At 38.5% G+C, this 13,095-nt stretch overlaps 1 protein-coding gene across 1 annotated transcript in view; it reads left to right on the top strand.

The window, feature by feature from the left end:
- The window catches only part of ZNHIT6 (zinc finger HIT-type containing 6), a 48,453-nt gene extending 42,509 nt beyond the window's left edge, over positions 1–5,944 (top strand). The window contains exon 10 of the mRNA XM_083359045.1: positions 5,032–5,944. Coding sequence (XP_083215171.1) covers positions 5,032–5,108 — 77 coding nt within the window. The 3' untranslated portion in view covers positions 5,109–5,944. The remainder of the gene's footprint in view (positions 1–5,031) is intronic.
- Positions 5,945–13,095: the final 7,151 nt, after the last annotated feature.

Genomic DNA, 13,095 nt, shown 5'->3' with positions numbered 1-13,095 from the left:
TGAAAAATTGTTTATGTTGCTTTCTTACTACTAGCAGTAAAACATAATTATGTCATAATTTTTTAAAAAACTTTCTGTCACTTTTTGCCACAAAGATATTGCCCTGAAAGGAAGACAAGCCTGAATTTTAGATGACCTCTTAAGGAAAAATAGCAAAAGAAATAAAGTAATCCTGTGCAAAGTCCCCAACTTGGCAGGCTAAACATTTTTATTTCAGCTGAAACCACAGCTGGAGTTTTCCTTCAGTCATAAATCTGTGGAATTGATTCATTATATATTTGTGCATATTTGTATGTACGTAGATCTGTCAGAACTGAGAGAAACCCTTTTATGTTGAGCAAAAGTAGATAAACCTTTTCAAGATAATTGCAAATCTTTAGCAGTCACATTCACACTTATTGCTGGGGGGGCCAGTTTACATTTCTATCAGATAAATAAGTAATACATAAATTGTCATTCCAAAACACAAGGCAGTGTGTCTCTGCAACGTCCTGCATTTCTGACTGAGTGCGCTCTTCTCAGATATGGAGATGGCCCATGGCAGATAACCCGTATCTTAATGGACTTGGAACAGAGACATTATTTTTCCCTTCCTGACTTCCCAACTGAGGGCATGATTGTTTCTACGTTACATGTTAATAGTTTCTTTAGGAGAAGCTTAAAGGGCATTTCTTCCATTTTCATATTTCTTTACTTTGATTATAGAAATAGTTTTACCAGCAAAGTAAAGAGGACAGTAAGAATGGAAAAGTTCTTTTTTCCCATGCCCTAAAGATATTCTTCAGACCTTCCATTTAGAAGACAGGGATCGGTCCTCAGTTCTCATTTGACTTCAAGACAAGTCATCATAGTGATGGTGTGATGACGATGATGACGGCAAAACCTGTTGGGGAACAATCCCACGGAAGGCAGGAAATTTTTCCCTGTGCAAGAAACAAAGGAATCTCTTTATAGCTTAAAAGCTTTTGTCCAGATTTTTGTTTTGAAAGTCTTCCTTTGCCAGTAGACCTACTAAAGTATTCTTTAGACAACGAAAGAGGGAAAGCACTGCCGGGTTTGACGTCTGGATCCCCCCCCCCATACACACACGAACTTCTTTATAATAGCTCTTCTTTGAGTGACATGACTAGGGGGGGAAAGGAGGGGGCTTCAAATGAAGGAGTTGGCAACATTCCAAGATGCTGACCCACTTTGACTGCATTAGGGGATTATTTGAATTTTTTTTCCCTCAGTGCTTGGCCCATTTTCAACTCAGTCTTTCTTTTGGAGGATTCTTCCCCCAGACCAAGTTTCTGTTTGGTTTTCAAAAGGCTTTCCTGCTGACAAGCAGAGTCCCGAGCCCCTTTACATAATTGCTTTCCATCACTCTTTGGGTTAGAAAAAAAGCATGCTCAGAAATTTTCTACTACGCAACTGTCTTGGCCAATTTTTTCACTGTAGATATCTTTTCCCTTGAAGTAAATATGTGGCCTCTGTAGTGGCCGAAAGGAATAGAGTATCTGATTATGCAGTGAAGTGCATAATTTAAGCTAAATTTTTGAAATGCTTCATTTTCCTTCTAGAAAGCCTTCTCGATGGGAATGAAACATGAGAAAATGTACTGCAAGCTTTCTTAGAAAGAAAAATAACTCTGTTCCCTTTCTTCTGTTTTTTCCTCTTTCAAGTCTTATTTAAGATTAGCATGGAAGCTGAAACTCCCATCAGATTTTGGAAGCAATTGTGAAGCTATTCCATCAATTGTTTCCCATTTTAGAAAAGAAATTGGAAAGTTTTTAATTTTACAATATCTGTGAATAATGTGTCATTCCGATAGTGTGCATTTTCTGTGCCTTGATTAACTTGGAAACGCAGAATGAGAAAAAAAAATAATTTCATTCTGCTGCAGATAATTGACACAATATCATAAAGACTTACCTTTATATTCACATCAAATTTATTTGGGTCTTTTTCAGGTTTTCTATTTTAATTACAGGTAGCCCTTGAATTACAACCATTCCTTTAGTCACCATTCAAAGTTATAACAGCACGGAAAAAAGTAACGACTGTTTTTCTCATTTGACCGTTGTAGCATCCCCATGATCTTGTGATTAAAGTTCAGATCTTGGCAACTGGCATACATTTATGATGGTTGCAGTGTCCCGGGGTCAGCTTCCTTTAACAACAGTGTTACTAATTTAACAATTGCAGTGATTCACTTAATAACTGTAGCAAGAAAAGCGTAAAATGGGACAAAATTCACTTAACAAACAGTCTTGATTAGCAATGGAAATCTTAGGCTCAGTTGTGGTCGTAAATCAAGGACTACCTATATATAACTATGCCCTAGGTCAGGGATAAGCAACCTTGGCTCTTTTATGACTCGTGGACTTCAAATCCCAGAATTCCTGAGCCAGCCATGCTGACTCAGGAATTCTGGGAGTTGAAGTCCACAAGTCATAAAAGAGCCAAGGTTGCCTACCTCTGCCCTAGGTCCTTTAAGTTTAGAGTGCAAAGATTATGCTTCTACATCAGTAAAACAATACAGTGGAAAAGTTCACTACTGTGTTGAGAGAAGGAAAATCAGAACTTCTAAATCTCCTGAAACAGAAGTACATGATTTATACATTCCTCACTGCATGAAGAATCAGGAAAAAATGTAAATAGAAGGCAGAATTGATTCTGATTGGGCCATGAAAGCCAAAATGCTTATCTTTCTTGGACTAGATAAACATTTTAAAGTCACTTAGATCAGGTTGTCTCCGTCAAGATATATTTTTTTGTATTCCAAGCTTTCAAGGCTTCTATAGCTAAACAATTTTGAAATTAGGCAAGGTAGCTAATAAAATCACTGCCAGGTGATATCATATTCTTGGTTTCCAGGCATTCTTCTGCCAGTAGAATATACAGTAGAAAAAGAAAGATGCTCCTGAGGTAATATCAGATCAACAAATAATCTCCTTCAGCAAACCTTCAAATCTCCTATTTCTTTGAACAGACAGAATTCTAGGAGACTAAATAGACAAGTAGCAATCTCAAATAAAATGAAAGGTCATTTTCTGAATAATGATCCAAATCACCCTTCCATCTGAGGCGAACTTTGAAGTTCAACATGATTCTGAAATTCCAGTCATTAGGATTCACATCACAGAGGTTTTTGACATTAAAGCCTGAGTTCAGACACCAAATATCAAATTATCAGAATAAATTGTAGGAAAAAGGAAATACCAGGTTTTCTCTGGCATAGTAATCGTATTTAGTTTTTGTCCGAAATGTCATAACTGTATTCACAGAACTTCTGCCCATAGCTTTCCAGCATACATAATAATACGAGAAGGGAGGAATCATCTTGGATGAAACAGTGGGCTAATGCCTCCTTAAGTAACACCAGCTGCCTGCAATTAGTGCAGGTTCGCGTCCCACCAGGCTCAAGGTTGACTCAGCCTTCCATCCTTCCGAGGTAGGTAAAATGAGAACCCAGATTGTTGGGGGCACTAAGCTGACTTAGTAATAATGCCGCTTGGGGGGGGCAAAAGCCCTAATAAGCAGGCATATACATAGAATGAAGGCTACTGCTAAGCTTGTAAGCCACCCTGAGTCTTCGGAGAAGGGCGGGATATAAATGGAATTAAAATAAATAAATAAATAAAATAATTATTAATATTTTTAGAACTTAAATATAGGAAAAGGAATGCTGATCTTTATCAGAAATGGGAATTCTTTTCATGAAGCCAGACCAAGCCCACAGAACATCTACCACTACTTTGGTATTATGACTTTCTGGTACTTCCATTGCCAGAAGCATTCTGAGCCATAGAGTAGTAGAGGATGAGTGAGTCTCTAGAAATCAACTCTTAAGGAACTGTTTTGGATAATCAGGGGCATTTGATTGTTCTGCAGAATTGATTGGGGGTTGGGGGGAGATGATTTGACATATACTATCTATATACTACTAAAACTCTTGTGTCTGTAATTTTAAATTGAGCAAAACAGTGCATCATAGGGCAACATTTTTTTGTACCAAGGTACCTTAAGTGGCTAGCTTTTAGAATGTGTCTAAAATCTGGGACACATTATTCCCCTGGAATAATTTTTTTTTAAGTTGTGGTGGCTTCCCACAAGGCAATGCAGGAAATGTGATTGTCCTTTCTAAATTACCCGAAAATATTCCACAATTCATTGGGGAAACCAGAAGTTTAAACTTAGTTGTGATTGCTAATGTCTCCTGCAAACTTCTCAAAAGCCTGAGAAGTGTAACAAGGGTACAGCACAGGTTGGAGAGGTGCACGAGGATGTTGCATGGGTCAGGAGGTTCCATGATGATGTGTGAGGCCAGCATGAATGTAGGGGGACTGGGGAATGGTGTGCAGGAGAGGGATATACTTACCCAAGCAACTTGCAACCTTCCCTGCAGTTTCCCCATTGACTTTCTCCCTGCAAAAGCAAAATCAGTGGGGAAGACCACAGGAAATTGCAAGTCTAAAGCCAGTAGACAAATAAGTGGCTGCTGCCAGGTAGTGGAGGGAACAAGGGAGTACACAAGAAGTGTGGCAAGGATTGGGGAGGGTCTGCAAGGAGTAAGGAGTGGAATTGGGGAGGGTAGCATGATCCTCTAGAATAAGATGTGAAACTATCTTAATTGATCAGAGGACAACAGAACCTTTTTTTTAACTGTTAGCAGTGTTTTACAGGTAGTCCTAATTTAGCAAACACAATTTGGGACAAGCAACTCAGTTGTTAAGTGAAGTGGTCGCCAAGTGAAACAGCCACTGTGCTTATGATCTTACGTCAGCTTACCTTTGTTTTACAGACCTGGGAAGGGCTTCTATGTAAGGATGGGTTCCCAAAGTTACTTTTTCATCACCATCGTAACTTAGAAGTGTTGTTGTACAAGGCCCTTGCTAAATGAGGGCTACCTGTATTATTTTGAGAACTATAATGTACATTCATGGCAAGCTATTTATGTGTGGTTATAGTTAGGCACATTAGTAGCAGATGCAACTAGAATGAGTTAATAGCAAAAACTATATAAATATATTTCTTTTTCCCCTTCAGAAATCAATACACCTAACGAAGACGCGATTAAGAAAAGTTCCTCTGAGGAAGATGGGGAAATCCATGATAGCTCCTAAAGGCATCAGTGGAATACAGATTGGAGTATTTTATATTACACTTACCATTTTTAGGACATATTCAGCAAGTATATTTGTTTTGAATGTTATTTTTTGTATTAAAAAATTCAAAATCTATAATCGCTGAAAAGCAGTACAGACTGAACAAATAAACTCAATAAAGATTAAAAGATCAACTGTGTAATAGGGTTTTATAGGATTTGCAAGCTTGCTTTATTTTCACTTCTTGTCCTCAGTTAGTATGAATATTTGTTGTACGTTCGTGTCCCTAACCAACAAAGCTTCAAGACCACCTTATAGTTGTATCATAAATATGTTAAAGAATCACGTAGACATCACATTTCTTTGTTATTCCTTGCTCAATTTTCAAGTACTTGCTAATGATTCCATATAGTTCTATCATTTATGGTTTTCATCGCATTCAAACATTCAGTCATGCTTTTAGATTGTATTTACTCCTTTTCTTTATGATTAAACCAGGCATTCAAAGCAAACCTTTTTTAAAGTAGATGTTCATCAAGATATTTCTAAATGGCTCAATCACTTCTGTACTTTCATTTGTCATCCATTCATTCACATCACCTAATAGAATATTTTTCCTATTGATTGCATTAACTCAGTACTGCACATTTTTTCACAATTATTTCCTCTAAATCTTCAATTTTAACCATTTATGGGAGCAAAACATGCATCAACTCACAATCGTTCAGTTGATACTCTGACATATCTTTTCATAATTCTTCCTACATCTCTACTTTTCTGTCTGTATTCAGCATCACTCTACAAAATTAACTATCTTCAATTCAGATCTATTGTATCCTTCACCTTTCTTTTTATTCCACATACACACAATGTATCAGTTTTTTAATTTTATTTTATGAATTAACTCATGTTTCTCCAGGTTGTAATCTTCCACATGTCTTAAGGCAGGGGTTCCCAACCTGTGGCCTGCAGCCCACAGGCTGTGGCCTACTGGCCATGGAACAGGCTGGCCAGTGTGTGCACATGTGTGTGTGCACTCACCCCCACTCACACTAGCACTGTCGCTAGCAAAAATAGCACCACACAGCAAAAACAGGGCAGTGCTAGCTCCTGCTCAGCGAAAATGGTGCAGTGCTAGCGAGTGTCACGCGGGCACTAGCATCGCCCCGTTTGCATCACGGGTGCTCACAGCCCCGTTAGTGCACGGATGCACGTAAATTGCTTCCCTCTCCCTTTCCCTTTGGTCCACCAAACGAGAAAGGTTGGGGACCTCTGGCTTAAGGGGTTAAAAATACTGACTTTTCCTGCCATCATAACTTTAATCAACTGAAGTTTTCTTGTTATGCTTTTTTAAAAGATAGAGAAGACAGAGGGTTACACATGCAGCATTCCCTACTAACAGTAAGGACAGTACCAGTGACCTTTAACATATTTTAGTTAGTAAACCACAGGCATATCTAAAGGCCAGTTTTATTCCAAGAAAGTTCTCGCTATTTTAAAGAAGATACAGGATAACTGTATTGGCAGAGTCAACAAAATGAAGAAATGTGACACTTCATTTTTTTCAAGGTCAAGTTGTTGCCATTTGTTGTGGCAAACATACTTACCACAGGGGATTTTGCGGATGGGGGAATGTTGAGGAGCATGAGTCAGAATCTAGGTAATCCATTTGTTGCCTTTGTCATTCTTCTCGGGTCATTCATTGTCAATGTACCAGTTTTGGAACGTAGGGAAGGAATCTAGAAAAGCTGGAAAAATCTAAACCACTCTAATTATTTGCAACGGTATGATATTGAACTATTAAACTAGTTCAAACCATTCACCTCAATGCTGGCACACTTCTGGGGTAATGACCTATAGCTACAGTACTTAAATGTTACTAAATATTTTAGTTACTGGCTATCGCATAAATTCATGGAGTTACAAGATATCTTAGTGATATGGTCACCAGAATACATAAAAAATGTTGAGATCCTAGAAAGAGTGCAGAGAAGAGCAACAAAAATGATAGAGTCTGGAGGTTAAACCATATGAGGGAACTTGATATGCCTAGTCCAGGGGTGAGGAACCTTGGCTCTCTTATGACTTGTGGACTTCAACTCCCAGAATTCCTGAGCCAGCATGGGAGTTGAAGTCCACAAGTCATAAAAGAGCCAAGGTTCCCCACCCCTGGACTAGTCTAACGAAAAGAAGGATTGGGGATGATATGATAACAGTATTCTAACATTTGAGCGGCTATCACAGAGAAGAGAGTGTTGACTTATTCTCCAAACACCTGAGGTCAGGACAAGATGTAGAGGTAGTCTTCAACTTACAACCAGAATTGTGTTCTGTACCAGCCTGCTACCGGCCTTGCAGAAAAGGCAACCCCTTTACAGACGGCAAGAGGCTGCATTACGTCTGCCAAATTTATTACAAAAACAAACAAGACACGAACCAAGATACCGGAGCTTTGAAACACTATCTGAGCGGTTGCTTTCAGCAAACCAGCCCTCCCCACACAAGTCCTTTATAAAGAGTTCAGGGCATGGCTTCTCTCCCTCCTTCCGAGAAGCCCCATTGCCTTCCTCTGTTTACTCCTACTTGACTGCCTCCTGCATCGGGTGTCCTTGAACAGGGCCAGCTGTGGGTCATCTTCATCCACGCTGTCAGGCTCAGACAGCTGGGTCTCCACCAGGTGGCAGGGGCCTGGCTGGGGGCTCAAAGCCATCATCAGCAAGTTCTTCAACACCCCCTCCTCCCCCTCATCTGAGTCATCCGACCCAACTGCCGAACCCACAGGCTGACCCTGAATCACAACAAATTGAGCCCAAAAGTTCTGTTGTTAAGTCAGACATTTCTTAAGTGAATTTTGCCCCATTGTTCTTGCCACAGTTATTAAGGGAAGCGCTGCAGTTAATAAGTTAGTAAACCAATTGTTAAGTGAATCTGGCTTGCCTGTTTGGTTGTCAGAATGTCGTAAAAGGTAATCATCTGACCTCGGGCGCTGCAATAGTCATATGTACCATCTGAATTTTGATCCCATGAGCTTGGGGACACTGCAAAGGTTGTAACTGAAAATTGATCATAAGTCACTTTTTCAGTGCCGTTGTAACATTGAATGGTCACTAAATGAACTGTTGTAAGTCAAGGGTGACCTGTAATGGGTGGAAGATAATTAAAGAGAGATCTAACCTAGAACTAAGGAGAAATTTCCTAATAATGAGAACAATTCATCAGGGGAATGGCTTAACTTCTAAAAGTTGTAGGTGCTCTATCATTGGAGGTTTTCAAGAAGAGACTAGGTAGCCATTTGACCAGAATGGCATAGCTCTCCAGATTGAACAGAGGTCTTAACTAGAAGTTCTCCAAGCCCCCTCCACCCTTGTTATTCTATGTTCTAATCATAACCTATTCTGTGCAGGTTCCATCACAGCATATCTGATGCATGCTCAACCTATATTTGATGACCCCACCTCCGGGGAAGGAGAACTCGCCACTGAATCTACTTCCTTATAATTATAGTTCTGGTCTTGCTCTCAGGAATAGAACATTAGTACACTCCCTCCTCAGTATGCAAATTCTTAAGATATTTGAAGACTGCTATCATTTCTTCTTTCAGTCACCTCTGCTATAGGGCAGGGCTTTTCAACCTTTTCACCCATTGTACCACTTTTAGGATAGGCAACATCCAAGTACCACCAGTCGTCTCGCAAGGTGTCAAAAAACTTGATGACCAAAAAAAGGAAAAAAGTGATGGAAGTACAGGTAGTCCTCGACTTACAACAGTTCACTTAGTGACTGTTCAAAGTTACAATGGCACTGAAAAAAGCGCCCCCCAAGCCACAGCCGAGCAAGACACCTGCCCGCCCGCCCGGCGGCGCTCTTCCTCCTGTCCGAGGCTCTCGAATAGCAGAGGATCCACAATTTGGAGTCCTGGAGACCCCATTCAGTACTTCAGTCCAAGCCAAAAATAGAGCTAATGAGCATTTTGGGTGTCTCATTCAGCAGATTGTGAATCAATCTGTCATACGTTACCATATTAGTAAGGAGAATATTATTAGAATCCTTTGTAGTAAGTAAAAGATTCTCACGTGCCATAACTATCTGCCAAATGGATGGACTTCAAATAAATAATTAAAAAGCAGCTGACAGAGTTTTGATGAATAACTTAAAATCTCAATAACTTACTTAACTGCTCTGTGCCGTGGCCTCTCCTGGGGGAAATGATGAGCATCTTATTAACTGAGTCATTTAAAGTCCGATTGGACAACGCACTGGAAAAACTGCTGTGGTAATAGCAACTTTAGCTCTTGGGTTGGTACATTTGTAGCTTCAAGATATTAAATAAACATTATCTCATTGTCCTTGTCTGAAAGGGTGAGTAAATATTATTTATTATGATAAGTTTATTGTCTTGTTTTTATAAAAAGGGGGAGAGTGGGTTATGTAGCTAGCCCTTCATTGTTCCAGGGCACACAGAAATACAAAAACAGCAGCCAAACTTTTTAATGGTTTTCCAGCTTGTTTATTAGATTAACTGCCTGTTCAGAGGATCCCAAGGAATAGGAATGTGAAAATCATTTATATGATTGAGCCCACAATCTGTTTAAGAAAGTATGATCGGCACTCGCTTTAAGTGATTCCCCAGTATTTTACTTGGAAGCTTTCATGGAGATAACTGCTCAGTTTCGTAATACTTTTAATTAATAATTGGGACCCATTAAGGCTGGAGGGTGGGAGGGTCAGGTCTTGCCTCTGACTCATCAAAAGTATTTCTTGACCATCTAATGCTAATGGAACTGTGGTCCTTGTTTGTCAGATCTTGCAGAGGGAGAGACTGAATAAACTGGTCCTCCTGTTGATGAAGTCACTTTTGAACTCACTTGAAAGAAGCAGTATTTGAAATGAACTGAAAAATAATTACAGTATTACATAACTGGAAAAAAAATGGGAGTATCATCTACTGTAACATTTGCTGAACCACCCAGATGTGGACCATATGAGCACCTTCCCCATCATCCCTTTTGGGTTACCTAGTATGGGAAAGCCAAAATGATACGGGGATTGGAGAGAGATTGAATAGCAGCACTGCTGCTTACCCCTTGTAACATTTCAATAGTATTACTATTATTATTGATAGTAATAGCAGGCTATTACGCAACTCGCTATGCTGTAAGAATTCCCTTATCCTACCAAAACAGTACACAAATACAATCCACCACATCAAATTTTCAAAATACGTTTTTTAAAATAGGTGTTCAATTTATTTTTAAATAAAGTCAGGAACTTTTTTAAAAAAGGTACTGAAATGCTTATTTAATTTTATTGAATTTTCAAATTACTTTCTGAGCTAACTCTTCAAGTTTTGATACCTAATTCTGCCTCTAGTAGTTTTACCTCCATCTTTTTTGTTTCTTTTAAACATATTGTATGTACAATTAATATATCTCACTAGTTATAGTAGGACACAAAAATTGGTGGTTTAAGTATAACCATTTTCTCAGGCCAAACATGTAGCTTTTCTCTTAATAGATGCCATTTGTAATTTTTATTTTGGAGCAATATTCATGAAATAGATGCACAGTGATGGGAATCTGTGTAAATCGAATTAATGCAAATTAAAGCCACATAACAGTATTTTAGCAGAAAGTTGCAAAGAATCCTTTTATAACCAGTGATGCTACTCAGTTCAAGCTGTTTTGCATTCTTCCTTTTATGTTCCAAGCTATTTCCCGGAAAACATTTTAAAAAAAAAAATAAAAAGCCACTCATTTTTATTTATATGGTTGCTATGGAATTTGGTTGAACTGCATGCAGATGCAGATTGTGTTAATAAGATGGGGAGGGGGGAAATTGTGTATTCCAGCGAACAAAGATTAGTCTGTATTTGTATTAGAATGTTGCTATGGAAGAACATATGGTTTTATTTCATGAAGATTTGCAATGAAATGGAAGGAAGTCAGCATACAAGAGAAACAGATAAGAAATTACAATAAATGCCACAGAATGTCAATGTACAAATTGATTGCTCGGTCACAGATGATCAAGTAAAGAAATTATCATTTGGATTAGATAGGCTGTTTTCTGCTGAATTGTATGATTGGGTAACCAGCCTCTTAATTCTCCCTTGCCCCATATTACTTTACAAATGGCTTCTTCTTTTGTAATACTTTGGTTGTTAAATCAGCAGTTCCCATATGAGCTGAAGTCCCTGGTTGTATTGGGTCCAACATGCTTTTTCCTGTCATTTCACAATTTGAAGTTAACATAATCGTTACTACTCTAAAATTATTCCTCCCCTTCCAACACAATGCTGTCTTTCTATAGAAGTACACAAGAGTGCAGATACTCCTGCCTAATGGTTAATACTAGCAGGCCATTGAAGTCACCACTTTATATTAATAGACAAAGAAAAGAGTGTACTATTGTCTATCAGATGTTTGTGTTGAACTATGAGACATTGGCATCCTTCCAAGTCTGCTTTCTTCTGAATAGTAATTGAACCACAGGTATTTACATTCTGCAAGTTATCTTTAGCAGGCCCTATTGAGAAACATACACATTTGCTTAGTATACTTTCTGATTAAAACAACAAACTAATTTATAAATGTTTATAGTAATTTATGAATGCTTATAAACTAAGATGCAGATCATTTTTCTTAATTCCCTCTATAACCATTAGCAGCAGATTTCTGGGAATTATCAGAATTCCCTTCATACTTTTTCTATGATAAGATTCAATATATTTCTTAGTCAAATAAGCATACTCTCCAAGTAATGCTGGAAGAATGCAGTCATAACTATGAGGTTTCACACACTCTTCAGGCAATATGTATTGTCTTAGGAAAAAAGAAAGCATTGTCTCAGTATGTACAAATCATTCTTTGCATTAATAGTCTTGGCATAATCCCCTAACTAAAATGGAATGTATGTATATTGTTCCTCTACATTCTTTAATGTTCATTTGAGTACATACATCACACTGTCATGTAAAGATATAAAATTAACTATGTGTAGTTTGCTTCCATAAACTGTGGAGGTTCATAGAGCCATTCAGAAAGGTTGGGTTATGCATACTTAGATTAAGTTGTATCTAATATAAGGGGTAATAGGAAAAGCAAGAGACACTTGTACCAGTCTTTTTTTTAAATCACAGAGAGATACTGCTCTTTGATCCTGGTATACGCACCTAGAATTTGGGAAGCCATAGAAAGCAGGACTGTTGAGAATATGGCAGTCCCTAACTAGAAGATTAGTAATGTGGCTCAGAGCCACTTCTTCGACCTTTCAGCTTGCCCTCTGATACCCTATCTTTGTATGTTTTTCTGGGCTGTTAGCCATATTTCTGTAGTATGTATTCAACTGTACCTACATGTCATTTTTATTCTTCCTAATCCACGGAGATGTTAGAAATAATTATATGGATGGGCTCAGAATTTTTTCTGTCGGTCAGCAGAATAAGTCTCCCAAAACTTAACATAACTTTATCAGTTTGATATGAGAAAAGATGATCTTCACCCCAATGCCAAAATAACCTGAGTTCTGAGAGCAGTAAAAAAAACAAAACCCACACCTGAAAAAACCTTATATCCTTATAACATAGTTAATTAGGCTACTATGGACTATTCCTAACATGACTTCACCTGAATATTGCAGCCTAAGTCGTCCCTCCATCCTACTTTTCTGGTCCCATAAACCAGACCAGTATATGAAAAATGCTATGTTAAATCAGTGTATAAAAAATACATGGATACAACATGAGGACAGAACACACACACACACCCTGCTTACATCCAACAGAAGTTCACAGAAGCAACACATGCACACACATTGATTAGACACTCATACAATTAGGCAGCACCCTGATTCACAAAACACATACCTTAAAGCAGGCATGTCAAACTCGCGATGTTATGTGACGTTGCACGACGTATCGGCTTTTTCCCCATTGCCGGCAATGGGGTGGGCATGGTTTCAGTATAATGCATCCGGCTCATGGGCCAGCAGTTTGACATGCCTGCCT

This window comes from Vipera ursinii, assembly GCF_947247035.1.
Source record: "Vipera ursinii genome assembly, chromosome: 3".
Taxonomy (NCBI): Eukaryota; Metazoa; Chordata; class Lepidosauria; order Squamata; family Viperidae; genus Vipera; species Vipera ursinii.
This window is presented reverse-complemented; position numbering and strand designations above follow the sequence as displayed.